This window comes from Colletotrichum acutatum (genome assembly GCF_030867785.1).
Source record: "Colletotrichum acutatum strain CBS 112980 chromosome Unknown BDZ83scaffold_5, whole genome shotgun sequence".
Taxonomy (NCBI): Eukaryota; Fungi; Ascomycota; class Sordariomycetes; order Glomerellales; family Glomerellaceae; genus Colletotrichum; species Colletotrichum acutatum.
The window spans coordinates 139,547-165,887 of record NW_026848999.1 but is presented as its reverse complement, the minus strand read 5'-3'; the positions used below and the strand labels follow the sequence as shown (position 1 = coordinate 165,887).

Below are 26,341 nucleotides of genomic sequence, written 5' to 3'. Positions count from 1 at the left end.
GTATTGCAGTGTGTTCATTGAAGCTCTGCGTCATCTCTGCTCTCCTGCTTCTGCTCTTCCGTTAGGTTCCAGTGTCGTTCTCTTTGCCACAGCCACCCTAGAGTCTACATTTCACACTATGAGTTGGAACAATCTCATTGTTGCCTGATTTCGCATTTCCTCGTTGACAAGCTTGACGGTTTGTTGTGAGGCGGACGCGTCAAAGCAATACTCTCGTGCGAGGCTGAAGTGAGACCTCCGTAAATGCCTTCTACGGTCATCATGTTTGGAAAGCTCTTTGTCGTGGGATCAATCGTATACCTTTTCAGTCTTATTGACATGACCAGTCGATTTGATTTTTGTTGTTACAAATCCCTTTCTTAAGGTGGTTGGTTTCGAAAGACGTGAAAATCGGGATTGGAATAGCCTCATCGGCCAAGTGGGCTTTGAGAACTAATTTCAAACCATCTTACCACCCTAGTCGTATAGCGAGTCTACCATCTAACATGACTGATTTGACGAAGCCGGTCATTCGGAATGAGTTTGGCACAATTTGTTCAACAAGAGACGTGTCCAGCCTTTGGCTGGAGGCTCCAACTTTTCCCAACCCGATGTCCCTTGAAGCATTTTGCGAATGTTTCAGCGCGCGCAGGAGAAATGAGAGAGACTCATATCCACCATTGAAGTTTGTAGGAATCATACTCGCCATGGAGCGAACTCAGTGTGGTAGAATCCCGAGATTTCGATGAACTCGCACCTATGGGCCAAAGAGCCTCTTTAATATAAGCAGAGAGTGAAGACAGATCAAGGAGATCAAGGAGATCAAGAGAGGTCATGTCCAATTTGCGAAGCTAGACTATTATGGGTTCTATGTCAACATTATTCCATCAAGCGACTACGTAATCGCTAATTGATATGTCTACCACTCGCACGTGAAAACATGATGACAACCGGTTGTCCCACGTTGGAGCTAAATCACAAACACACGTCCAACCCTAACCCCTGTAGCAAGTCCTCGACACAACGAGTCCACGTCCTCTTCAAGGCATTGAGGTCAATTAAACCCATCTCACATTTTAGAGAGCTCTTATGCCCCGTCAATCTGATGATTTTCGTAATCCATCATCACCAAGTGGAGTACACCGATAAGGATCCCCCCAGATCAACCCATCTCATACGCCACTCCTATCTCCGCCGTCACAAGTCTCCATCGTACTCAAAAACACACTCAGCAACACAGCTCTAGCCTCTCTTGGTACTGGACACTATTATCCTGCTATCCTGAGCAAAAGTTGCGGCATACTCGCATCCTAATCAATCCCATCCCAAACGTGAGACCTCTCCCCTCCAATACCAAACAAGTCTGTAGTAACCCCGCCCCCGCTTCTATCAATCCAACTCTCAACTAACAACCTTGCCACCCAGTTTCCCAACGAACAGCAATATGAACGACGCAGAAGGTCTGGCCATCGCAATCGAGGAGGCCAAGACCGGCGCCTCAGAGGGCGGCGTCCCGGTACGTTAAGCTCATTACCATCCGGAGGAAAAGATGCAAACCCCTAATCCAACCCCAGATCGGAGCCGCCCTCATCTCCGCAGACGGCAAGCTCCTCGGCCGCGGCCACAACCGCCGCGTCCAGATGGGTTCGGCAATTCACCATGTGAGTCAAAACAGCCCTCCAACTGACCCCTCTTCATCCAAACCGCACAATCACATCATATACTAACATGCAGCTTTCCAATACTAGGGCGAGACCGACGCCCTCTTCAACTCGGGACGCCTGCCCGGAAAGGCATACAAGGGCAGCACAATGTACACGACCCTTTCCCCATGCGACATGTGTTAGTTCCCCTCCCTCCCTCCTCTCTGAACGCCGGGATCGCCTCTCAACCCCTATCACTAGGCACCGGAGCCTGTCTGCTCTACGGCATCTCCCGCGTCGTCATCGGCGAGAACAAGACGTTCCTCGGCGGCGAGGAGTACCTCAAGCAGCGCGGCGTGGAAGTCGTCGTCGTCGACAACGCAGAGTGCAAGGCTCTCATGGACAAATTTATCGCTGAAAAGCCTGAAGTCTGGTAAGAAAGATTCCCCCTGACAACGGACAACACATGTTGCGGCTAGATCATCCCTGGGGAATTACTGACCAAGCCAGGAACGAGGATATTGGGGAGGAGTGAAGTAAATAGCTAAAGGCGGACAGCTCATGCATAGGGAGCAAGCGTTCGACAACGTATCACACACACCATGTTGGCTACAAGAGCCTTGAGCTACAGCTTTACTCGAGAACTTGTTTTATTCAACACTAGGACATCTAGCAACTGCCCTTGGCACGAGAAACCCATCCCGTTCCACCGGCCTCCCCCGTGCGGCCAGTTGCTATCACAAGACAATGAGCCTGTACCTTGACACAAGTTTTTCTTTCGCGCTTGAACGAAATGCATAATCTACACTAGCGGGGCGGAATTTGCCGCTCTCCAGCTCAAGACTTCAATCATTCCTTGTACCACAAACCATCTTCCAAAACTCCCCAAAGTCGCAAAATGAAAGGAGCATGCCGGAGTCTCTCAAGAGAGCAAGTTGCGTAGAGAAGGACTGGTGCTCGCTCCTGCAGGTCGAGGCGGCTCGTTAGAAGGGCGCATGCCAGGTGTCCTCAGCGGACCTCCGGCATCATGAGCTGGAGGGCTGCCGTATGGTGAACGCTGCGGTAGAAGTCCCTGGGCGAACGCATCGGGGCCTCTAGGTTGGGGCCCCCCATTTGGTAAGCCGTGAGGTGACCCGTGAGGAGGTTGCCGATAAGGATGCACGTAGGGCGGTGCGTGTGGACCATGGGATCCATGAGACATGGGCCCCGCCATTAGCGGCGAAGGCGGCATTCCGTGATGCGCAGGCTGGCCCATATGTCCATTGGGACCAGATGGTGGTGTAGGGGCCATCGACATTGGAATCATTGGCGGAGGACGTAGGTTAGCCAACGGCTGGAAAATAGGACGCTGTGGTGGCGATCCATGACGTGGAGGTGGGCGACTGTTCCACTCGTATCTTGGTGCCGGAGGAGGGCCATAGGGACCCGGAGCTTGGTGAGGAGCTGGAGGCGGGTTTGGCGGTGGTGGTGCGGCAGCAGCCTGAACTGGCGGTGGCACAGGCACAGGCGCCGGATGTGGAGCCGCAGGCTGGGAGGCAGGCGGCGGTGGAGGAGGTGCCGGAGCAACCCAGGCATACGAAGAGAGGCTTCGAGCTCTGGCCTCTGGGCCGGTCGTTGGTGGGCTCCTCAAGGGCGGAGGAGGTGCCGCAAGAGCGTGGTGTGCAGGAACAACCGGTAAAGGTGGAGGTGGCACCAATCTCGCAGCAGCCTCGATGACTGGAGATGGTTCTTTGGGTACATGGGGAACCGGCTTCCTCTTCAATTTGCGGCACTTGTGACACTGGAACTTTCTCTGCTCGACAAACTTCTGAGCCTCTGAGCCAAGGCTTCCGTAGTGACCATTGGTGAGTTCCCGCTCATCGGAGTTCTCGATAGGCCACCATCTGAGAGCGACGTCGATGCCACAGGTAATGCATATCTTCTCTCCAGCTTGGTGGGTGCTCGGAGTTTCGTTGTTCACACTCTGAGTAACAACGTTAGAAGGTGCAGTGGTGGTTGATGCTCGCCGAGTGCTTGGCGTCACAGGAACACCTCCCATCTTTGCAGCATTCGTCATCAGGTTGGCCTTTCTGACAGTGCCAGTCAAGGTGAGATCTGCCTGCTTGTAGCTCTGCACATAGTACTGTAGAGCAGTGAGGCCATCCTCGTCAACAATATCGTGCATCTGATGGATAACGCTCTTTGTTGGAACGTGCTCCTTGCACCAGACTGTGGCCGACATGACACCAGTTTCGCCATTAATGGTGACGAGGTTAAACTGATCACGGCGAGACCCCTTTACAGGAGTGATGTCAAAGCCGAGGAGATAACCCTTTTGGCGAGCGCATTCAACATGAACTGTGAATAGAATAGCGATTAGTAGGCATCCAGAAAGTTGAATGAGCAATACTTACGAGGGTCTCGACAATAATGGCAAGTAATGCAAGCACCGCCTTTGTGGTTGCAGGCCAAGCAAACCTCATCGTACCTGGCACGAGGGATAGAAGGAATGCCCTCAGATGGACTCAATGCCTTAGCATTGCCAAACTTGACTTCGGGTGTCCAGACAGCACAGGTGACATGGACCCAGTTGTTGTCTGCGGTCCGTTTCAAAGGCTCCCTGGGGTTGACTGGGCGGTTGGCATCCTCCTGCTTTTTCTTGTAATAGTCGGCAGCCTTTTGTGCCTGCTCTCGTTCCACTTTCTCGCGCTCCTTTTCCTTCTCTGATTTCTTCTTGGAAGTGGAGATCTTGGGCTGCTCAACGAAGTCATGCTCCGTATATTCAATCGGGCACAAGACACACTTGTATTGCTGTCCAGAAGTCAGCATATGAAATGATGTTAGTCAAGGACGGTAAACAACTTACAATCGAAACCTGTGGGCTCTTGTCATTGGCGCACATATCGCAGGTCCATTTGCCGGGGTGCCTATTGTCGACAACTCCATAACAATTGCGGTGGACTGTCAGTCTGCATTCCTTACACGACAGATGCTGATCTCCCAAGGGCTCCAACTGGTTGCAAATTGCGCAAGGCATAGTCTTGGGCTTCGGGATTTCTGGAACTGGTGGAGGCGCTGGTTTCTCTTTCTCGACCGCCTTTTCCTTCTTCTTCGGTGGAGCGGCAGCAGGAGCTGAGTCTGAGGCGAGCGACTCCGAGTCTCTCTCTGGGGCTGATCCCTTGAGCTTCTTCCGCGGAGGTTCGCTCGAAGGTGCCGCTGAAACTGCCACAACCGGATCTGGAGCGATGACTGGCGGAGGGGTGTTCCAGTAGGTATGCATTTCCTTGGCTGCCTCAAGCTCTTTGAGCAGCTCCTCGTCCTGTCTTTTCTTCCAGGCTCGACCACCTGCTTGAGCGATCTTTTTGGCGACCTCGTCCATTTCTTCCCATTGAATGCCATAGCGCCGCCAGAGCTCCGCACATCTGCGACAAAGAGCATTGATGTACTGGCCTTTGTCCTTAGTGGAAGTCTTGCCCTCGCTGACAGGTGTTCCCGATGCATTAGGAGCTCGCCTCCATTGCCTAGAATATTTAGTGTGGCAGAACTTGCACACGAAGCTCTTCTTCTTGCTTGCCGCCTTGTCGCAATCGAACGCAGAGTCGTCTGCATCATCGGCGATATCGTCCTGCAACTTGCTTGCGGCAACCTCAGCCTTCTTGGCTTCCTTCTTGCTTTTTCTGTTCTGGAAATTCCCCCAAATCTGTTTGCCTTGCGGGGTTTTCTTCCAGTTGTAGTAGTATCGCACGATCTGTCCGGGCGAAAGAGTCTTGACGTGTCGCTTGACGAGATAAAGCTCGGATCCGTACTTGCTGACACCTTCCTCGAACCTCTTCTGTTCCGTGGCCGTCAGGTCGGGTTCCTTGAAAGTCGACTTGTTCACTTCCGAGAGCGCCTTCAGTGCGCGATCTTCATCGAAATCACTGCTATAGTACGTTGCCAAAGCAATATCGTGAAAGTTGGTCGAGTTTTTCGCCAGACCAAACTTGGCCGTCAACTCTTCCGCCTTTTTCATGTACCGGTCGAGCTTGGCTTCCCACCCCGCATTCTTCTCGCTTGCTGGGGGAGGCAACCAAATACGTGTAGCTGTGGCGTTCGGGTCGTCGGGGTCGTCGTCTTCTCCTCTCGCCACATAACCTGCAGGTTCATCTTGAACCCACTTAGGACGTTTCTCACGTCGGATCTTCTCAGCCTCCAAGGCGGCAAGTGCTTCTTTCGATAGTCCAGGCCCCTTCTTCCCCGTCCTCTTGAGCTCCAGAGGCTTTTGATACTGTACAGGCTGGCCTGGCCAAGGAAGGACAGGTGCTTGATGTTTGGGACCTATGCGAGTGCTTGCGCGGGGGTAAATTCGATCATCGTAGTCGAGGGCATCTTCGGGCCTGCAATGCATTCCAAGGTAGCGCCAAGGCCACAGGCTGGCTTGGTAGATTTGCTCTGCAGTGCCAGTACGATGGGCGTCGTCGTCCTCGGCAGGACTCGTCCGTTCGGTGTCGATTTGCATCTCATCGTCCTCGTCGTCGTACAAGTCCTCATCATCAGCATCGCCTGCATTTTCCTTGAGACTGTTTGGGTTAGGAGTATGCCGAGCCTCCAATTTGCGCTCCTGTGCGCGACTACAAGCAGCGCAGGACCAAGCGAAGCCTCTGGAGGGTTTCTTGAGCAGGGGCGGCCTGACACAGTTCATGTGGTATGTCTTCTTACACACAGCACAGTCGACCGAGTCATTGCTGTAATGCTGTTAGTGACCCCAACTCTCCATGAGACTGCTGCGTGGGTGGACTAACCTTGCACAATAGCCGCTGCATCGCTTGCAGGACTTCACCGCACTAGTGAACTCTTTTCCGCGGCCCTGCTCCACAATAACGAATTTCCAGCGTTCGTCTAGCACTTTTTTCACCCTCTCAGGCACGTTCACGATTGTCGACGTAGGGATCAGATCGTAATTTTTCTGGATGTAGCGGTCGTACAATTTTTCGTACCAGAAATTGTCCGAGATTTTTCGGTATTCGTCCATGTTGGGAATTTCCGCCTTGTGCAGGATGTGGCACTTACCACGCAAGGCTGTCAAAGGACTGATATCGGAATGCATCGTCGCAAACACTAGTCGGGTGTCATTGACCTTCTTGCCGATATCCTTGGGTCTGTAGAACCAATTGATGCGAAGTGCATCCACCGGCTTTTTGCTGTTATTCTGCATGTGGAGAAACTCCATGATGCGACCCAGGTAGTATGGCTCGCCCGGAGGCTCACACACGAGATAGACATTGTCTGTGAATCTAGATCAGCGAACAATCCTCTACAGGAAGAAGGAGGGAAAAAATTGGGACGGGGCGCAAGGATGATGAGTGAGGGTACGTGAAGGTGCGTGTGTGGTTTGTTGCTGTCTTACCATTGGGTGCTAGTACGGTACCGTCATCCGCCACCAACTTTCCATCTCTGGGAACTGCACCGGAGTTCTCGAAACTGAGCATGTTCGTCTCTGCGTAAGAGCTAGCGTAAGGACCCGACGCCGTTTTTCGTGATGCCCCTGTGCTGGCGCCAGACGATGAGGCAGTCGCAGAAGCATGAGCCTGTTGAGAAGTCGCAGCTGCAGCGTGTGAAGCAGCCTTGCGCTTTTTTGAGGGTTGCGTGGAGTTCGTCGAAGCCGGTGTTTGCGTGGTCGGGGTGGAATTTGCTGGCTGCACGTCCTTTGCTCCGTTCTGAGGGACGGTCGACTTTGTGTCGTCAGATGGCAGGGCCTTGCGGGTTGAGCCGTTGGGTCGCGCGTTCTCCTGGATGGACGCGGCCGACACATTACTGTGACGCGCCGATTTCTTGGACTCTTGATCCTTCTTCTCTGGGGCGTAATCATACATGTCGACATCGAGATCCTTGTCCTCGGCGTAGTTTGGGCGCGATGAGCCAGTGCGGTTTCGTGACCGCGTCCCATAAGGGTTCGCAGCTTCGAAGGCGGCAGCGTCCTTTGAAGACTGGTCCAGGCCCATGGCAGATGACTTGATCGTGGGTTGAGCGTTGCGAAGGGCGGCGTCCAGCTCAGTCTGATGTGATTTCTGGGCGGCAGATGTTGCTTTGGATGTCGACGCGCCCGAAGTGGCAGGCTGCGTGGAATCCGAGGCGTCTTGTGCAGATGGTGTGGCGCTGGCAGATTGGTCGTCAGAACTGCTGGCGGTTTGGTTTTTCTGTGCCATGATGGCGGTGGCTACCTGCGCGTTGGCGGGAGGTGAGATGAAATATGTCGGGGCCCTTCCCGCGGGTGATGAGATGCAAGAGGGCCGACAGGGTGAAGTTCGTCTGCAAGGCGGCGGAGGCTCCGATCCATACGCTGAGCCAGATGGGACCCGAAGTCTGCTTATCCGGTGAGGCAGGCGGCCGTGAGCCAGACGCAACCCATGAGATGAAGATGGATATGTGTGGGTGACAGTGCCGAGTTGTGGAGGAACGATATATGTAAAAGGCTTGGAGCTCTATCGGCCAGAAAAGGAAGCCGCGGGGAGAAGGCGCGTCGAGGTGGTGACGCGCGGTTGAGTGTGGAATCTGGATTGTGAATGTGGGAGAAGTAGAAATGTGCGTCTGGGTTTGAGCGTGGTGGGCGGTGGTGGTGGTGATGGGTGAGGTGAGGTGAAGTGAGGTGAGTGAGGTGTGGTAGTGTAGATGAATGAGAATGAGAATGTGAGTGTGAGAGACGAGACGATGGAAAAGGAAAGGGCGAGTGAGAAGCTGGGACCCCAGTAGGTAGGAAACAGACGAGGAAGGTTCGAAAGATCCGCGCGACCAGGGAGAATGGAAGCAATGGAGCCAGCTAGAGAGCCGAAATCGAGCGTGTTTGTGAAGGTGGTCAAGATGGGCCAGGGAGGAAGCGATGTGGAAAGGAAGGAAGGAGACGGGAAGAAGAAGATGGGTCCAGGTCCAGACAAGCGGAAGGCAAAATGGTAAGAAACGTCGAAGAAGGTCGACCGACCCCGTACCTGCCTTTTGCTCTGAGGTGTGTAGGTGTACGGTGTACCTTTCATAGCAGCGCCGGCATGGCACCAAGTCCCGTCCAGGTCCAGGTCCATGTCCAGGACCAGCAACCACAGAGCAAAGCAAAGCAAAAGCACCAAGCACCGACGGACCTGCACCTGATCCGCCTCTACCTCATCCACTTGCCTACCGATAGATTGGCCTACCTGCTCTTCCTACCTTACCTTAACCTGGCTTTGCGACTTGCCTTGTCTTGCCTCATCCATTAATCTGGGCTGCCGCTACGGAGACTGCTACGATGGATGGCTCCTACTGCCGCACCGCAATGAAGTCGGGTGGGTATGTAGCTCTCCCCAGCTAATCTATGGAAAGGTACTCTCACACACACGGGGCAAGGGCCAAGGGACTTTGATGGGACAAGTAGTAGGTATTAATATGGGAGAATGGGGGGGGGAGGGAGAGAGAGTGCGTGTGTGTGTGTGCCATATGGAAATCTGGAAATGTACGGATACGTACCTGCGTACCGACAGACCAATGCTAAGGTAAGCTAGAGTAATGCCTCCTCCAGTCCCGTCTGGGCCAGCAGGGCGGCAGCGGGAGCAGGAAAGAAGCAACAGCAGCAACAGATGCAGGAGCGAGAGAAAGCAGCAGCGGCAGGCCCCCTCGCTCTTTTTTTTTTTTCTCTTGCGGATGAATGGGGCTGCGTGGGAGGTGAGAGGTATCGATCTGCTGCAGGTCGGGGAATGCTACTCGTGGCTACACACAAAGTATGCGTAGCCAGAGGGTATCGATACGTCTCCACGACCTGCATGATACAGACGGATCCACTCTGTACCTCTGTACCCGCTCCCGCAGTCATCACTCTCGCACCAAAGACCGGGCAAGGGCCCGGCGACCTCACACCTCATCACAGGCTTGCCAACGCCGCAGAATCCAACCGCACGCCCCCCGTCCATCTCACTACCCGTTGCCTTCTATCAGATCGTCACCGTACTTTTGCTGCGGTTCTTGTTCTTCGTTCTGTTCCTTCGATCGGTTCGAAGGGTCTAGCCCCGAACACAGTCAAGGCAAGTCCTACTTTATACTCATTCGCGTCCGCAGAGGCGCGCGAAAATGTACGTGCTTGAGGGAAGGAGGGGAAAGAGACGAGAGATTCCGTCGATTGAGTGCGGCACCTTCAGGGAAAGGCCGTCAAGGAAATATCCCACAGAAAGAGAAAGAGATATGGAAACAGATTGGGAGTGAGAACGGAAGCGAAAGTGTGTGTGGACGATGCCCAAGACCTGCATGAGGCGACGTCTGTCCCTCCGCGCGTGCGCCCTCTCACTCTCACTCTCTCTTCTTATGGTCTCCGTCGTCTCCTGTCCCTGTCTAAGTACACTAGCAAAATAGCCATGTCTCTTTCTCTCCGTGTCCCGCTCACTCGCTCGCTCGCTTGGTAGCTAAGGTATCGACGTACCTTGGCTGGTACCCGTTCTCCGTGCATACGCTACCCTGCCTTCATCGGACATCAGATACCTTGCCCCGACCACATCTCTTGCTATCCGACTTGCCGAATCAATTCTGAATAAATTACATCTCGCACCTTGTGCCATCAAATAGCGCCAGCGACTTGACCTCATCGGATGCGAGCTATCAGTCTATTCAATTGGTTTCGCTCGCGACCAAGTCGAGGTAACGACGTTGACGTTCAGAGAGCCGGCCGGCCGGGGCTAGCTGGCTCGTTGGGTCTGGGTATGGGTCGGGGTTCTACGCACACAGTACTTGGCATGGAAGTACGAGTACTTTGGCAGACACGCATCGCAGCGTGGCACGAGGCGACTGCCTGGGCATTTCATGGCAAGGTGCGAGAAAGTCACTTTTTGGCTGTCTGTCTTTTTTTTACCACACAATTGCTACCTAGCAGTACCATGTCCATCCTGCCTGTCCCTCCATCTCGTCATCTGTTTTGGCACTTTCCCTTGCAGTTTTGACATCGCTCGCCTTTCCCAGCCAACCACTTCCCCTTCCTGCTTTCCTGCTTTATTCTCATCCCCAGTCGCGCCTGCCTTTTGAATCCGGCCAGAATATCGACAGTCTTTCCTCCTCAACTCTCATGTCACATCGCTCAGTTTACGCCTCAAACATCGTCCGGCATCATCCAGTCAAACCTTGATCACCGTCTTGATCGTCTTGATTCGAAGAACCACCGCGATATCTTTCATGCTCCTCATATGGTGACAAAGAGCACTGCAGAGGAATGCAGATGCGAACCCGGGCGAAAGCGATCATGCCTTTGCAGGGACCGACAGCATTGACTTTTGCAGTCGCCGCGTCTCTAAATTGTTGCTTGCGGATTGAAGGCTGCGGCTTATGTTCGACAGGTCAACGACTCGCCTGCTTCTTCCTTCGATGCCCTTCCTGGGTTCGTTGCACCCTGGCTTGTCCAACCCTGTGGAAACGAAGGGCTCCCTACCACGTAGGGATGTGCCCACGAGATGTCGTCCATACCCCCGTCATCATCCATGTGTGTCGGTTCCATTTTCATCCCACCTCCTGGGATACTCAGTGGCTCTTGGTCGCCCACCCCAATATCAAATCACCAGCACCTCCTGCTCTCACCGTCTGGCGCCTGCGTTTTCCCTCTCTTTTCAAGTAGGCGCCCATTCAACCGGCCCTACTTCTGCTTTCCTAGCCACTTAAGTCTGTATTCGCATATCGCTCCAGGCTGGCCGATCGTCGCCCTACATTGGAAGGCTGTCTTCTCCACAAAACGGTGGCCGCATGAGGTGGTCACTTCTGGCTCAACTGGTCCTGCACACCAACCGGATGGGACGGTGCCTCGTTAATGACACCCAACTTCATACGTGTGCTGTCTTCCCTTGGTACTCTTTTTCTTACCCCCCGTTAATCAATTTTCTTGCCCTTTCCAATCAGTCATAGCATGACTTCGGACAATAGACCGACCGTAATGATCCGCCATTCCCTACTACGATTTTCGCACTGAGCTTGGTTATGTGCATCAAAGCCCTGTCAAACTTATATGCACGACATGGGGGTAACAAATTCCGGAGGTTATCACGGCAACGCTTCCAATGCCCCCCCGCTGTCGGTTTTGAGCACCCATCCTTTGCCACCCTCACCCTTTTCTTAACCTGAACATCACCTCTCGGCTGACAATCCCATCGTGTATCAGTTCGCCTGGCATGCAATGTGGCTTTCTGTCAATTACTAGTCCCAGCACTGGTTGTAAACACAGCCAAGTCAAGACACCGCTAATGCTTCTTATGGATGCATTTCCACATCGTCAATATCTTCCTGATAATTTCTGTTCGGCGGAGTCAACCGAACTGTATCCTTACACGTGAGCTGTGCGAACACGGCACGTCGTTGGTGGCAGATCAGCCTGGGGCCTCGACCATGTTTGCATCGGTCTCTAGCTCCTTCTGAAACCTACACTATGAGTTAGGTACCGTCTGCTACTACTGACAGAACACTGTAAAGGTTTCCGTATGAAATGGCTCGCCCAAACCATTCACCCAAGTTTCCCGTCTCTGAGGAACAATGCGAGGTAAAGAGCGATGGTTTCAACCAGCAGAGCGAGCGCTGCATCAACAGAACAGTCAGATGCCGACCGTTGGCCGCCCAGCTTCCGAGGCAAGGCGCGCGCACCACCACACAGAGTACTTGAGGAGTACAGATGAGATCGAGGCACACTGGTTCCCGCTCCCGCAATCCCGGGACTTGTTCTTAGGCGAGTGCAATATCCTGTTGACGTTTCTGGCGACCGTCCGGTTTGAAGACACATCAGCGCAAACAATACTACGATGTGTTTCAAAGTTCAAACCACGAGCCAGCTCGACCCATTCCCTCCTGGCACAGAGACTCAGCGCGCTGAGGTTTAAGGCGTCGTGGAGAGACAGGCAAGGTACGGAGTACATGGACATGTATCCCAACGGATACGTACCAACTTGGACGTCGGAGTGGAGCCGCAAGGGACCGCTGGCAGACGACTAAGAGGTACGTATCTTTCCTCCACCATTCCAGGAGTTGCGGCACTACCTACCTTACCTAAGACAACTTGAACGTACCTTATCCTAACGATGATGAGAGACATGGAGGAACCTTCCCTCACGTTCTCTTCTTTCCAAGACATTTGTTTTGAAGGCTTTGCACAATCCGGTGTCAGGGCCCTCAAATCAGTTTGATCTGATGAGGGAAACAAAAGGGCAGAAATGTCTGTCTCCAGCACAGGTACTGCTGAGTGAAGTTGGTGCTCCCACAGCTTGGGCCACGACCGCGCCGCAAGCCATCGGCGGCAGCGACCGCATCGCGCGAAACAAACGGGGGGCCAGCCTCGGCGAGCGCGACTAATGAGGTGAGGAGTTCTCCGTGGTGTGCAATCGACGACGGGCGTGGACACCCACAAGGCGTATAAGCAGCTGGCTCCATTTTGAGCCTGGATTGTGCAGCCCTGGAGCCGAACGACGAACGAGCCACGTCTTTCTTCTTACGGGCCTAAAATCCATTCGCCCCCTTTGTCGCCATCGAAATGCTCTCTCTCTAGCGATGGGGATATCCAGCCATTCCCTTTGCTGGGGTTATTAGCAACGTCCACGTTATTGAATCTCACCCTTAGCTACGTGTGGCTGCTTCCTTGCTCGGAAGTTCAACCAGTTCGTCCACGAGTCAATCTAGCGCCTACGTTTCAGCAACACGCGCAGCTTTTCACGAGTGCTCTCAAGGGGACATATAAGATGGAAAGGATTGGAACGATCGAGATCATGAGGGCTCCCCGGAATGCTTCTGTCGACTGGATATTATTTTGAACGCAATGGCTTTCGCGATCGGTGGTGCAGAAGCCCACCAGCGGCAGACGGGGGACGTCAGAAAAACCAGATGAGATTGACCGCATTTGTCGGTTGGTCCGGCACGCAGCACAAGAGAGGAAAAAAGGAAGGGCACCACATGCCACATGTTGCCAGGGGCCGATCGCTGGCCAGCAACAAGCGCATTCCCGGCCATTTCCAATCACTCCTATTCTACCGGCCTCCAAGTCATGCGCTGCCTTGAACCCCGACTCGTTTCATCGAATGGAACCTAAGAAAAATACTGCGTGTGCAACTTAGGCAGCGGGAGAGCGCGACATTTTTATAACGAAGATTCGACCTTCACTTCACTGCCAAAGGTAGCGCACCAAGGCACACGAGGCGACTGCTCCCCCGGTCGGACCAATAACCACTTGCCCTGCGCCGAGTCATCGACGCCGCGACTGGAATTGTCAATTTTGTGCCTCAAACCTGGCAGGGCCTGTGCCGGAATTACTCCCTACGCAGCATATATCTGCCCTCGAATCTGGTGCTCCAAGCGTGACACGCACAAGGTATGTTCTGGCTGGTGTACGGGTAGTAGATAGCCTGCTACTGGCTGTACGGATGCAACTAGCTGTATCGATTTGGGAAAAGTTGCAAGATGAAGGCCAAGACGTGGGATAGGCTTGACCAAGGTGACAAGCTTCGATGCAGCCATTGAGCTGCCGATAGAGACAGGCTCTAGCTCACTGTATCCATGGGGTTGACGAATAGCCTCACTCTACGTCGGCGACCAGTTTTGGTCATCGAAGGAGGGGAGCCGTTCTGGCTGACCATCTTCGTCATTGGGAAACAGATGGGGTCGTGATCACTGGTGGTGGCAGGCCATGACGGAGCGTTAAGGAATGTGTGGGGCAAATTGATGATCCCTGCGTCGTGACAGGGCCTTGTTCCTCACCAAAGCCAGGCCTTGGGGACCACCCCGATACTTTCCATTCCCTACCTTACCTTTACTTTGTATAATCCTTACCGTATGGTTCCAATGCTCCAATACTACTTGCTCTGGAGCCTGGATCATCCTTCTGCTCACGCGAATTGTTGTGCGGTGTAGTTCGGGTTCCTGATGGTTGCTGCTGGCCACCTGTCTGCTGCCTCTTACAAAGGAACCGGATCCCCCTGCCCCCAACGCACGCTGAGAGGCTGTTCTGTCCCGCCCTATCCTTTGTATTTTCGACAGCGGGTTCTTGTCTCTTCCAATGCCAATGTCCGTCGAACGGAGACTACCTAGACTTCTTCCCCCCCGATCCCATCCCGTCCGGTCTCTTCTCTTACAGCTCAGACAAGCGCCCCTCAGCGCCAAGCGAACTTGGTCTCCCCTCAAAATCTAAATCTCACCTGGGGGCAGCCCGCAGCCCCCATCGGCTCAAGGTTATCTAGTCCAGTCCCTGACTACCTAGTCGGCCCCGATTCCAACATTTCCGCAACAGCGATGGAAGGTCAGTGCTACGTCTGGTCTAAGGAGTAGGTAGTCAGCCACGCAGGTGGCAGGTCGCCAGGGGTACTCCACCAAACGGGGTGTGTGAAGTGTGGCTCGGCCTCGAGTGGGGGCGGTCTGGCCGGGGCAGAGTACGTACTTGCGACTCCGTCAGCCGGCCGAATCCAGAAGCTCGACTTCCACCTGGTGGTTAAATTTCGGGCGGCACATGAGGTGGTATAGTACACACCGATCGTCTTCCATCACAGTGCTTATGCTGAGGTAACCAACCCAATGCACCACCACACCTCAACACATGATTTCGCGTGGCCCAGCGGAAGCGGGTCATCCCTGCTGTTGCCTTCCACACGTTCTGCAGGACGCGGTTTCCCCAATTTTTAGTAGCAATTGTTGCATCACCAACAAGAGGTAGCTGCCTGCTGGTGCAATCCCATGCACAACAACATTCAAGTCTGATGCTGGGACCCGTTCCATTTCACTTATCTGCTCTTCCTTTTGCTGCCTTGGATTCTGGCTCCAATTGCAAATTTGATGCATTCTGACATTTGGTAATACCTTGCTTCACAATGGCCACCAATAACGGCATCTGGCACAAAACATCCGTCGAGGTTGCCGAAGAGCAAGGCCGGGCATATCACACCGTGACAACTACAATTGCTGGGCAGAAAAGACCTCGTGCTGAGTCTGCCCATCCCACTGCGCCGAAACCAACAATCTTGCCTCGTCACACCTCGGTAGTGCAGAGAGCATCAAGTTTACCTCCTGGGCCCCCAAAGCTTACAGCTAGCCCGATCATCTCATTGAGCCCGGCGGCTACTCAAGGTCCATCTGAATACACACAGCGAAGAGAATTCCAGTCCACGCCTTCGTCATCCTCAGATCCGTTGCTCGCTCTTGCCCATCCGTATTATGGACTGCCTCGTTCCTTGGTCCGAAACTTCTACAGCCTAGGTATCAAAATAATGTACCCATGGCAAAAAGCATGTCTCCGCGGACCGGGGCTTCTCGCTGGCGAAGGAAACCTCGTTTATGGTGCTCCGACCGGAGGTGGAAAATCCCTCGTGGCTGACGGCAAGTTCGTCCACCCCTCCTGGCTGACACAAGACTGACTAGACGACAGTTTTGATGCTGAAGAGAGTTCTCGAGGAAAAGAACGCCAAGGCTCTTTTGGTTCTACCCTATGTCGCCCTCGTACAGGAAAAGGTCCGTTGGCTTCGAAACATCGTCCAGGGCGTGATGAAACCCAAGGATGAGATTGACGACGAGAAACGCATCTGGAGGCGGCGAGCAGATGAAGACACGATCAGGGTCATTGGGTTCTTCGGGGGAAGCAAAATTAAACCTACTTGGTCCGACTTTGACATTGGCGTGTGCACCATAGAGAAGGTGGGAAAAATGCGGTCTACGCCTTGGAATTGGCTAACTTTGACCCAACAGGCCAACGCACTTGTCAATACGGCGATAGATGATTGCACCATTAAGCATTTAAAGTCAGTTGTCCTCGACGAACTTCATATGATCGACGATGACCATCGCGGGTATCTGATGGAGTTGATGGGCACAAAGTTGCTCAGCCTGCCTCAGCCGGTGCAAATCATCGGCATGAGCGCTACAATGTCTGTGGGTGCGATCTTGTTGTAGGGCTTCAGTCATAGCATATTCTAACACGACATGTTAGAACATCAGTCTCTTGGCCACATGGCTAGGAGCTCATTCGTATGAAACGCGCTATCGCCCAGTACCGATCGAAGAACATCTCGTGTACGAGGGCAATGTGTATCCAGCGACAACGACAAGTGAGCTGCTGAAGACGGCCAAGAACCTTAATACAGCCACTCAAAAGACGGGATCAAGAGCCACAAGACGTATCGAGCCTTCCGGCCACAAGGAATTTCAAGATCCCGTGCTCAACGCTGTTGTTTCACTTGCTAGCGAGACTGCTAAGGCTGGCTACGGAGCCTTAGTCTTCGCCAGCAGTCGTTACGGCTGTGAAGCAGACGCCCGTTGGATTGCCAAAGTCATGCCGACTTTAGACGAACTCGACCCTGGCCTAGTTGAGAAGAGAGGTGAACTCATGGCCGAGTTGCGTAGTCTCGGGACGGGTATTGATCCTGTCCTGGAAGAGACGGTACCTATGGGTGTTGCATTTCACCGTAAGTCCAACCGCGGAGCTCTTACAAGCTTAGCAACTAATACAATCATATTCAGATGTCAGTTTGCGCTAGATGTTGTGTCATCGAATCAGTAGCTAAACGTCACAGGCTGGTCTTACCACTGAAGAACGAGACATAATCGCCAATGCATACGATGCCGGGACACTCAAAGTTTGTGTAGCGACATGCAGCTTAGCAGCTGGCATAAACTTGTAAGTCTAGTGGTGTTTCCCAGTCGTGGGTTGATTTGCTGACAGCTTTGAGGCCGGCACGACGAGTAATTCTTCACAATGCTCGTATGGGAAGAGATTTTGTTGGGCCATCGATGCTCAGACAGATGCGTGGACGTGCCGGTCGCAAGGGAAAAGACGAAGTTGGGGAAACCTACCTGTGCTGCCGAAAGGATGATCTTGAGCAGGTTGTCGACTTGATGCACGCTGAGATGCCGCAAATCACAAGTGGGTTGATGACGGACAGAAAGCGAATCCAAAGGTCAGAGATTCGGCGTAGACGCGCAGTAACATTAATTGTGCTAACAGTACTCAGGGCCCTTTTGGAAGTCATTGCTATACGATTAGCAACGAGCCGAGATGCGCTGAACGAGTACATAACAAAGACTTTGTTAAGCCACTCTGGGCCTCTGGATTCCCTCCAAGACTGCGTCGAGGTCAGCCTCGGAAATCTGACGAACATGGGCTTCGTGTCCGTGGACGACTGCGAGAACTACCAACCGACGAAACTTGGAAGGGCCATCGTAGCCTCTGCATTGGATCCTGACGATGGTGTCTTCATCCACAAGGAACTGGAAAGGGCGCTTCAAGCATTTGTTATGGATGGAGAGATGCACATCCTTTACACTTTTACACCTGTCCAGGACTCTGGCATCAGCATCAACTGGCAGGTTTTCAGGAACGAGATGGACAATATGGATGAAAGTGGACATAGAGTTCTCGGTTTCCTTGGGCTCAAGCGTGCTGTGATCAACCGGCTGTAGGTACCCCTGGACCCTTTTTTCCGATGTCGCTAACTGTGATCAGGGCGCAGGGTAGTGCACTCAAAGAAACGACTGCCGAGGAGAAAGAGATACTTCGTGTACACCGTCGGTTTTACATGGCCTTTCAATTACGAGACCTGTGTAACGAGATGCCCATCCACGTTGTGGCGCGAAAGTACGATGTCCCGCGAGGTGCTGTTCAAACCCTATCCCAATCTTGCAATGGGTTTGCGGCTGGAATGATCAAATTCTGCGAATACATGGATTGGGGGTAAGTCGAACTACTTGCTACGCTGGTAGTAGATCAATCACTAATCGCGTCGGCCAGCGTTATGTCTGCTGCCTTAGATCACTTTTCAGACCGTTTAAGAGCTGGGGCAAAAGCCGACCTGCTCGCCTTGGCAAAGATTACTTTTGTGAAGAGCCGGACAGCGTGAGTTACGCGACCGGGAATCCATCGGAATATCGTCTAACCTTGTGGAGCAGAAGAGTCTTTTGGGAGAACGGCTTTCGCAGCATTGCAGCCATTGCAAATGCTGATCCCAATGAGCTCCTGCCAATTCTAATGCAGGTAAGCAGGCGATGAAGCTCAAGATTGATAACGAACTCATTGCTAGGCAGGCTCAACCAAGTAAACTGCGCATCAAGGAGCAGGAAAGCATCAAATACGAAGAAAAACTCATGGCCAAGGCCAGAGTCATCTCGGACTCGGCCAACCGACTGTGGCGTAAGTCAAACCGAGAGACATATCGGCGCCGTTGGTGGAATGTAAGCCGGGCTGGCACAGCAGCTGACGATGCGTGCGTACAGGTATTCAAATGCAACAGGAAGTCTACGAGGAAGAATGACCAACATGTCGGAGGTCGTTGGCAACGGTTGGAGCGGCCGACAGCACGCTCTTTATTCGCAGCTTGGTAGCACCGCGGCCGTTACGAAGCTGGTACATCGTACCCGGGCAGTTGGCTATGGTGCTCATAGGCTCTTTTTACTACCTCCCGCAATAGATGCGCATGCATGCCGCCGCACATCCGCCAATAATTGGTGACGAAGATGCCCAACCTGCATTGCATCGGATGGTAGCCCCTCCCACCGCATTCGCAGGGCCGGATATTAACGCGAAGTGCGTGTGATGGAGGTCCGCTCCCACCGCTACTCTGGGCTCCCGTGGCTTCTCAGTGGTCTGACTAGCCGCGATTTTGGAACAAAGCCGTAGACCGACAGCAACCAACACGGAAAAAAGGGTGCAACGGTGCAAGACAACCAAACGCAACTCTGGCTCATCACATGGCACTCGCAGTACGGTGCTGCATTTGCCTGCGTCCCGTTCCGGAGCTGCGCATAGGTCCAGGCAGGCACCCACACCATGAATGACCTAGGTCCTAGACACCCACGGCGACGGAGTGCATGGGAAGCAGACCGAGGTGGGTGGCATTCCCGGGAATGTTCGCTAGAGAAATAGAGCCACAACCGATCGAGGAATACCTAGGAATGGCAAACCCACTGCAAATCCTGGGTGACACCTGACATGCAATCGATTCTTCTATGCGACAACATAACCGTTCATGCGCGAGTTACACAGCAGGGGAGACGTGAAAAGCAAAGAAACTGACTCTGTCCCGAAAGGGTCTTATCCGGCGGGCCTCTAGTGACCGAGATGCGCCTCGCCATAGGTAGTTGGTGGTCGCGCCCAGAAGGCTCGCGACCAACAAAGGTCTGACAGCCACCGCCCACCGAGCTACCCACCCTCATCCGTCTTGTTCGACTTTTGCATATAGCTGTGGGTGTGGCTGCCTGACCTCGGTCTGGTACAAGTCTAAGCTATATGAAGCGGTCGTTCCTTGGCTCCGAAATGCGCTCTCATGTTCCTCTCTCTCCTTCTTGTTATCGTTCTTTCGTGGTTCTTTGACTCGACTTGTTCATTTTCTCTTCTGGTCACCTGTTCCAGCTCTCCAAAAAAAGATATCGTGAGGCTCAACCTCGCAACAGTTCCTATAAAGTTGAACTGATTCAACCGCATAGATTGAGTGCATTGCGAAATGTCCACTCAGGGCAATGCTCACGGTGGGTGCGGGAGCAGTGCTGATGCGGACGGTGCCGTTCGAACCCTGGGCGATGTTATGAGAACAGGACCAACCAGTTTCCCTGACGTCGTTGTCATCGATCAGACACACGAAGAAAACAAACGGAAAGATGATCCTAGCCCGAACGAAGATTTGTGGCTCAGTTCAGCAGACGGTCGATACAGTTCCTCCATCATCCCCTTGCGAGTTGGACGGGCGCCGAATCAAGAGACTTTTCATGTACACAGGAACATCTTGCTAGCGACGGAATATTTTCGAAAAGCTCTTTGCGGAGATTTCAGAGAAGCTGAGGCGCAATCCATGGACTTTCCAGAAGAGGATCCGGCCATCTTCCACTTTCTCGTCGCGTTCCTCTATCAAAGAAGTTTTGTTCCCATCAAACCAGCAGCGTCAGCACTGGCTGGCGAGGCATCGGAACGAGGGAAAGCACAAGACTCTGGCTACCGAAGTGAGTCGGAGTCGGAGGTGTCATCATCGGAAGCCAGCGACGCCAGTGCCAGAAGTCGAATCCGGGCGCAGCGGCGGCAACGGCGGCGGGAGCGGCAATGGGACCGCATGAACCGGAAACAGCCAGGCTCACACCGCCCAGATTGTCGATGTCCGCGCTGCACCACAACCATCGGACCGCCATGCTGGAACTGTGGCGTTGGTCGCGCAAGGCCGATTCCGGGCCACCTTCCGCCACACATTATCAATCCTCTGCCACCAGTGCGGCCCATGGGCCTACAGCCACACAGCCGACGCCGTAGCCGACAGCAAGTCCTCACACCGCCAGAGTCAACGCCCTCGGTCGGTTTGCCAGTCTCTGCCAACGACGAGTATGCGGACGGCGACCGTATACGAGGCGAAGACATGCGGACTTTCCTGCTCACATACGAGCTAAGCCTGGAGGTGTACATTGTGGCCAATAAATTTCTCATGGACGACTTCAAAACTGCGATTCAGCGTCACTGCATCGACATGCTCGAATCCGCCGGGCCTGATGCAGCGCAGTCGATTGTGTTGCAACTTTGTTCGAAGCTCTACGCCGGCGTCCCTGAATCTGACCCGTTGTTAAGGATGATCTTTGCGCGCGTTGGCTTTTTGCAGCCTCTGCTCTGGCAACGAGCGCCGCAGTTTACCTCGGAATTTCTGATTGGGCATCCAGAAGTTGCGGCTCTTATGCTCCGCGAGACAGCGATTCGAAGAGAGGAGGATATAGGCAGTAGGGCGCTACCGTCCATGGAACGGGCGACGCACCCTCACGTCATGTCTGTGTGGCCGGTTGCGCCGCCCATGCATCCTCATATGCGGCCTCCGCCGCCTCCCCCGCCTCCCCCGCCGCATCATTGGCATCCAGGACCGTTTGGTGTTTAAGTGGTTAGGATAAGGCACGGCTTTCCTTCGAGGGGTTCTGTCCTAGAGAGATTGTCTGTCATGGCTGTTTTTGTCAAGGAGGAGAAAATGGACATGGCAGCACATGGAGGCAGGGAAACGCCGTCGACATGAGTAGGTATTAGGCGTTTGTATGCGTATGTTGTTGGGAAAAAGGAGGAAAGCGAAGACGTTGCTTGGTACATGGGTGGTCAAGTGGTCAAGGCGAAAGAAACTCTGTTCGATGGAGCCCCATATTCGGGAGCCTTTGTCCCACGGCGACGGGTCCCTCTATTGTTGAAAGAGATATTACCCCATCATTTGGATGAAAGCATGGGGAGAAACTACAGAAATAAAACAAAGGCGCGTCCCGTTTATCCGATCGAACCAAAATCCATGCAGGTCTTTGGCCCATGTGACCATTCTCGTGCCAGCTGTGTTGTGTCGGGACCGAGGCGGCATGGTAACGCGGTCGATTTTTTGTTGACCGGAACGAATGTTGGAAGGTGAATAAGTTGCATCATGATGTTAGAACAGACTCTTGCCGTCGCATCCGCGCCTCCCTACTAGTGCCAGGTTTAGTCAGTAGGAACGAAGGGCAAGAGAGTCATTGATGCCAATTTGATCTACACAAGTAGAGAGAAAAGTAAATGGTTGCGGCGGAGAAATTGCATCGTCGAGTCTGCCATCCGTACGAATACTTTCGGGGCATGATTGAGCAGAGATACCGAGCGGTGCGAGCCCACCACCCCGAACGAACCCCAACCCACCCACCCGTCACCCCAGGTTTGTTTGATTCTGGGGGAGTCAGGGACAATGTTCACAGGCTTTTCATCATTTTAGGTGCGCTGCTCGAAGCTCCGCAGCTCCGAGGGGGAGCCAGTGAAAAAACAACTTTATCAAGAGGGGAAACCTTGTCCGCGCAACCTGGGCGAAAACCCCACCATCGGCGCTAGCTACCCCACACAACGACCTGGAACCAGGCACAATGACAGCTTTTACATTCCATTCTTCCTGCTTCTTGTTCGCGATGCTTTCGTCCGGAATAGGCCCCGAATTAGTCCTCTGTTCCCGGGCGGCGGATGTATGGTGGAAATGTGAACTAGTGTAGAATTGGACAGACAGGCTTGGATTAGATTATTACCTACATCCATTGGTTGAACCCCTCCTCATCCTTAGCCCCCCCGGGGGCGGCCATCGGTTGCAACGGGGGGCGAGACTGACTCTACATGGGTATAATAATCGTCTACCAGCCACCAGCGTCAGTAGATGTCCATCCAGTTCGTTTCCGGCGTTCCTGCTGAAGCCTCGTGAGAGTCGAGTTGAGTCCCGCCGCCTCTCATCGAAGTTACCCTCCTCCCTCTTTGAACACCGCCACCCCACGCCGAAAGGAGGATCTTCCACCCTCCTCGACGATCGTCTACTGCGATGGCGCCCATCTCAGGAACCGTAGCGACGGTGATCACGGCGTTGACGGCGGCCTTTAGGACCTCCGGCCCCGCTCTGCAAGCGCAGGCGGAGCAGAATCACCTTCTGGCCGAGCTCGACTACGGCAACTTCCAGGGCGCCTATTCGGACCAGTATAACATCTCGTACTGGCAGAAGATTCCCTACGCGGCGCCTCCCGTGGGGGAGAACCGGTTTCGGGGGCCGCAGCCCCCTGCGGCGGTGGAGGGTGTCGTGTATGACTCTAGCCAGCCGTTTGATATGTGCCCTCAGCGGACGGTATGTTATTCTTTACTCTCTTCATCTCGTGTGGTTTCAGAGTTGTTGGGTGTGCAGGATAAGATGACGAAGAAGAAGAAGTTATACTGACTGAATCTTGGGCGCATTTGTAGGTCAACGGCTCCGAAGATTGTCTGTACCTCGGCCTCTACTCCCGCCCCTGGACGCAAGACCAACCCTTGAAGCCTGTCGTCGTCACCTTTTACGGTGGCGGCTTCATCCAGGGCTCGGCCTACTTCAGCATCCCGCCCTCAGCCTACCCGATCCTCAACGTCTCGAGCTCGTCCGACATGATGTTTATCTACCCAAACTACCGCACAAACGCATTCGGTCTCCTGCCCGGGAAGCAGATCGCCGCGGACCCAAAATCGGACCTGAACCCGGGCCTGCTGGACCAGGAAGCCGTGCTCAAGTGGACGAAAAAGTACGTCAAGCAGTTCGGCGGCGACCCGGACGACGTGACCATCTGGGGCCAGTCGGCGGGCGGCGGCAGCGTGCTGGCGCAGGCCCTCGGCCGCGGAGGGGAGCAGAAGCTCTTCCACAAGGCCATGGCCAGCAGCCCGTTCTGGCCAAAGACGTACGCCTACGACAGCCCCGAGGCACAGGCTCTCTACGACGAGCTCGCGTCTCGCACGGGGTGCGCCGGCGTCGAGGATAGCCTGGCCTGTCTGAAGAAGGCGGACGTGCAGACGATTCGGGACGCCAGCCTCGCCATCTCGAGCTCGCATGTTACGAACACGTCGTCCTTCACGTGGTCGCCCGTCATCGACGGCGAGTTCCTCCGGGAGCCGCTCTCCGAGGCCGCGGCCGCGGGACGCGTGAACATGGATCTGGCGTTCGCGATGCACAACACACACGAGGGCGAGAATTTCCTGCCCGGCGGGCTCCAGAGCGCGACGGACGTCGGGTCTCCGCCGTTCAACTCGAGCGAGGCCTCGTTTGACAAGTGGCTGAGGGGATTTCTCCCCGGCTTTGGGGACTGCGAGATCGAGGGCGTCAAGAGGCTGTATCCCGCGGACGGCACGACGGAGACGATTTCGTATAACACGACGTATGTGCGGGCTGGACTCATTTACCGGGACGTCGTTCTTTCGTGTCCGGCGTTTTGGTTCTCGGGCGCCGCGCCGAAAGGGGGTTGGTTGGGCGAGTACTCACTCAACCCGTCCAAACATGCTAGTGATACCGTCTGGGTGAGTTTCTGTATCTTTCCATGGAAGAATCTAGTCAATGGATAACTAACAAGTACGTAGTGGAACCAGGTCAACGCCGTGCAGAAGACGGACCCTGCCCGCTACCAAGGCTATGCCGGTGAGTACACAAGATTGCATGTTGCTTACCCTGGAACACCACTAACGCTAAATGCTTCAGGGGCGTTTGCGTCTTTCTTTCAAACAGGCGACCCTAATGCGCTCAAGCCATCGGCATCAACGGAAGCTGGTGTACCGCCCCTCAAGGACAGCAAGGAGTGGGTCGTCAATCCGGAGGGGTTCGCGACTGCTGACCTGGGACAACTGGAGAAGAGGTGTGGATTCTGGAAAAAGACGGCTGCAAAGATACCCATTTGAGGCGATTCTAGATATGTACATGCGTGAAGTAATGAATAGAGGTACAAATTAGTCGATTGGGTTGTCACGAAGCTTGAAAAGCTCCCTCATCACCTCATCCGTCTTGGCGCGCAGTGCAGAGTGGTATAGCTGGTTCGTCTCATACACCTTGGCCTTGACGAGCGCGGCCGTGTCCTTGGCGAACTCGTAGTCAACGTACATGTCGTCGATGTAGCTGGCTGCGTACACAGGCACCGTATTCTTGCGCAGCTTCTCTTGGTCATACAGTTCCGGCCATTGGTCAAACTTGGCCAGGATCTCGGCGGCTTCGCGCAGTTCAATCAGCTCCGGGTATGTCTCAAAGTGTAGGGGGAAGATCATCTCGCCCGAGAAGTAGAGGGGCGGGGCTGTGAATTCGGAGATGGCGGGCTCCTTCGCCAACCAGGAGAACTTCTCCAAGGACTTGCCGACTCTGTAGGCTGCCCAGTTGGAAACAGAACCCGGCCCATCAGTGTAAATTGCTTCGTGCAATATGGCATAGATGATGTTGCTATCGAAGGATGTGGCCGTCTCAACGTCCGTCAGGGACGCGCGTGTGAAGAAGCCAAACTGGCCCAAGTCCGTCTTCAGCTTGAGAATGGTCGAATGCACCGAGTCGAGTCCCCCATGAGCACCGAAGGCAAGACCAAGAGTGAGCAGTCTTGGAATAGTGAGATATCCGCCGCCAGGGAGGTTGACCTGCTTCTTTTCCTGGATAAAACGAGCCACTTGGTGGACAGCTTCGATATCTTCGGGATACTTTTGGTAGTAGGCCTGATTTCTCTCCTGGACCTTTTTGAAAGTTGCCTCATACACCTGCTCGGGCGACTTGCCGACGGGCGCGAGACCGCCAGTGAGGAAGACTTCCCGAAGGCCCTGAGGGAACCTCGAAAGGTAGGTGAGAGACACAAAACCGCCAAACGATTGACCGAAGAGGGACCATTTTTTCTTTTCTTCCGGGAAGTCCTCAGTGAGATAGGCTCTAACGGCTTCGAGGTCATTGACAATGTTGTCTTGGCGAAGTAGTTTGAGGTGGTCGGCTTGCTTCTGAGCATTGCCCTCGAGGGCTAAGGTAGCAGCGGAGACAGGAGAGCTGAGTCCAACTCCTCGATAGTCCAAGAACAGGACCTGGTATCCTCGATCTAAGGCAGTGCGAGTGATGGGACTGTCTTGAGGCTCTGGATTACCAAACCCCGGTCCACCTTGCAGAAACACCATCCATGGTTTCTGCTCTGCCTGCTTCTTCTCGCTTTCGGTGGGAGGGACTATGGGCCTCTCATGCTTGGTGACGCTTCTGCCAAACAATTGAAGAACGCCCGAAGCTTGATTGCTGTAGTCCTTTGGAACCTCAAAGAAGAGTTCAGACACGAGAAACTGGCCTGTCGTTTGATTAGTGCTGATCTTTAAACGATCCTACGGGGAGAATTACCTGGGATGACATGCGACCTCTTGCTGAGAAGTTTCGCCGCACTAATTACTTTGGAAGCCATTTTGAGCCGGTGGTGGTAAAGTGAAGGCTTGGTGACTGCACAGGAAAGTAGGAAAACCGCAGAGCAGACTGCTTCAACAAGAACCCTGAACTTGATGTTGGCAACTACGCAAGCATGAG

General features: G+C 53.9%; 7 protein-coding genes across 7 annotated transcripts; 5 read left to right on the top strand and 2 right to left on the bottom strand.

Moving 5' to 3' along the window:
* Nucleotides 1-1,423: 1,423 nt before the first annotated feature.
* BDZ83DRAFT_747051 (cytidine deaminase-like protein) lies at nucleotides 1,424-2,157 on the top strand (the record flags this gene model as incomplete). The annotated part of the gene is made up of 5 exons (XM_060513369.1): nucleotides 1,424-1,495; nucleotides 1,554-1,640; nucleotides 1,728-1,821; nucleotides 1,884-2,055; nucleotides 2,133-2,157. The coding sequence occupies 5 exons, from the start codon at nucleotides 1,424-1,426 to the stop codon at nucleotides 2,155-2,157; spliced, it is 450 nt and encodes a 149-aa protein (XP_060370780.1).
* Nucleotides 2,158-2,465: 308 nt separating this feature from the next.
* On the bottom strand, nucleotides 2,466-7,924 carry BDZ83DRAFT_332888 (uncharacterized protein). Its single transcript, XM_060502426.1, has 5 exons — nucleotides 6,988-7,924; nucleotides 6,383-6,866; nucleotides 4,468-6,325; nucleotides 4,016-4,412; nucleotides 2,466-3,959 (listed from the first exon to the last, which is right to left on the bottom strand). Exons 1-5 carry the CDS (start codon nucleotides 7,784-7,786, stop codon nucleotides 2,545-2,547), a joined length of 4,953 nt encoding a protein of 1,650 aa, XP_060370779.1. The 5' UTR covers nucleotides 7,787-7,924; the 3' UTR covers nucleotides 2,466-2,544.
* A 1,260-nt stretch (nucleotides 7,925-9,184) lies between these two features.
* BDZ83DRAFT_646621 (uncharacterized protein) lies at nucleotides 9,185-9,685 on the top strand (the record flags this gene model as incomplete). The annotated part of the gene is made up of 2 exons (XM_060509988.1): nucleotides 9,185-9,269; nucleotides 9,336-9,685. The coding sequence occupies 2 exons, from the start codon at nucleotides 9,185-9,187 to the stop codon at nucleotides 9,683-9,685; spliced, it is 435 nt and encodes a 144-aa protein (XP_060370778.1).
* Nucleotides 9,686-15,181: 5,496 nt separating this feature from the next.
* BDZ83DRAFT_600375 (DEAD/DEAH box helicase) lies at nucleotides 15,182-18,823 on the top strand. The gene is made up of 11 exons (XM_060507029.1): nucleotides 15,182-15,914; nucleotides 15,964-16,229; nucleotides 16,281-16,463; nucleotides 16,522-16,996; nucleotides 17,036-17,037; nucleotides 17,105-17,208; nucleotides 17,261-17,488; nucleotides 17,543-17,986; nucleotides 18,034-18,261; nucleotides 18,319-18,423; nucleotides 18,477-18,823. Exons 1-11 carry the CDS (start codon nucleotides 15,410-15,412, stop codon nucleotides 18,574-18,576), a joined length of 2,640 nt encoding a protein of 879 aa, XP_060370777.1. The 5' UTR covers nucleotides 15,182-15,409; the 3' UTR covers nucleotides 18,577-18,823.
* Nucleotides 18,824-19,882: 1,059 nt separating this feature from the next.
* Nucleotides 19,883-21,527, top strand: BDZ83DRAFT_332785 (uncharacterized protein). Its single transcript, XM_060502425.1, has one exon. The coding sequence runs from the start codon at nucleotides 20,027-20,029 to the stop codon at nucleotides 21,425-21,427; it is 1,401 nt and encodes a 466-aa protein (XP_060370776.1). The 5' UTR covers nucleotides 19,883-20,026; the 3' UTR covers nucleotides 21,428-21,527.
* A 1,188-nt stretch (nucleotides 21,528-22,715) lies between these two features.
* BDZ83DRAFT_332719 (carboxylesterase) lies at nucleotides 22,716-24,738 on the top strand. Its single transcript, XM_060502424.1, has 4 exons — nucleotides 22,716-23,149; nucleotides 23,263-24,339; nucleotides 24,400-24,457; nucleotides 24,518-24,738. The coding sequence occupies exons 1-4, from the start codon at nucleotides 22,853-22,855 to the stop codon at nucleotides 24,712-24,714; spliced, it is 1,629 nt and encodes a 542-aa protein (XP_060370775.1). The 5' UTR covers nucleotides 22,716-22,852; the 3' UTR covers nucleotides 24,715-24,738.
* A 24-nt stretch (nucleotides 24,739-24,762) lies between these two features.
* On the bottom strand, nucleotides 24,763-26,222 carry BDZ83DRAFT_565719 (Alpha/Beta hydrolase protein; the record flags this gene model as incomplete). Its single annotated transcript, XM_060503786.1, has 2 exons — nucleotides 24,763-26,111; nucleotides 26,162-26,222. The coding sequence occupies 2 exons, from the start codon at nucleotides 26,220-26,222 to the stop codon at nucleotides 24,763-24,765; spliced, it is 1,410 nt and encodes a 469-aa protein (XP_060370774.1).
* Nucleotides 26,223-26,341: the final 119 nt, after the last annotated feature.

Excerpts from the sequence above, each read along its gene's own strand:
- BDZ83DRAFT_332785 (XM_060502425.1), top strand. The coding sequence starts at position 20,027 with ATGTCCACTCAGGGCAATGCTCACGGTGGGTGCGGGAGCAGTGCTGAT.
- BDZ83DRAFT_332719 (XM_060502424.1), top strand. The coding sequence starts at position 22,853 with ATGGCGCCCATCTCAGGAACCGTAGCGACGGTGATCACGGCGTTGACG. Across the intron at positions 23,150-23,262 it reads ATATGTGCCCTCAGCGGACG|GTCAACGGCTCCGAAGATTG; the intron begins GTATGTTATTCT and ends GCGCATTTGTAG. Across the intron at positions 24,340-24,399 it reads ATGCTAGTGATACCGTCTGG|TGGAACCAGGTCAACGCCGT; the intron begins GTGAGTTTCTGT and ends ACAAGTACGTAG.
- BDZ83DRAFT_600375 (XM_060507029.1), top strand. The coding sequence starts at position 15,410 with ATGGCCACCAATAACGGCATCTGGCACAAAACATCCGTCGAGGTTGCC. Across the intron at positions 16,230-16,280 it reads GCGTGTGCACCATAGAGAAG|GCCAACGCACTTGTCAATAC; the intron begins GTGGGAAAAATG and ends TTGACCCAACAG. Across the intron at positions 17,209-17,260 it reads TTAGCAGCTGGCATAAACTT|GCCGGCACGACGAGTAATTC; the intron begins GTAAGTCTAGTG and ends GACAGCTTTGAG.
- BDZ83DRAFT_332888 (XM_060502426.1), bottom strand. The coding sequence starts at position 7,786 with ATGGCACAGAAAAACCAAACCGCCAGCAGTTCTGACGACCAATCTGCC. Across the intron at positions 6,867-6,987 it reads TACCGTACTAGCACCCAATG|ACAATGTCTATCTCGTGTGT; the intron begins GTAAGACAGCAA and ends CTAGATTCACAG. Across the intron at positions 3,960-4,015 it reads CCATTATTGTCGAGACCCTC|TTCATGTTGAATGCGCTCGC; the intron begins GTAAGTATTGCT and ends TTCTATTCACAG.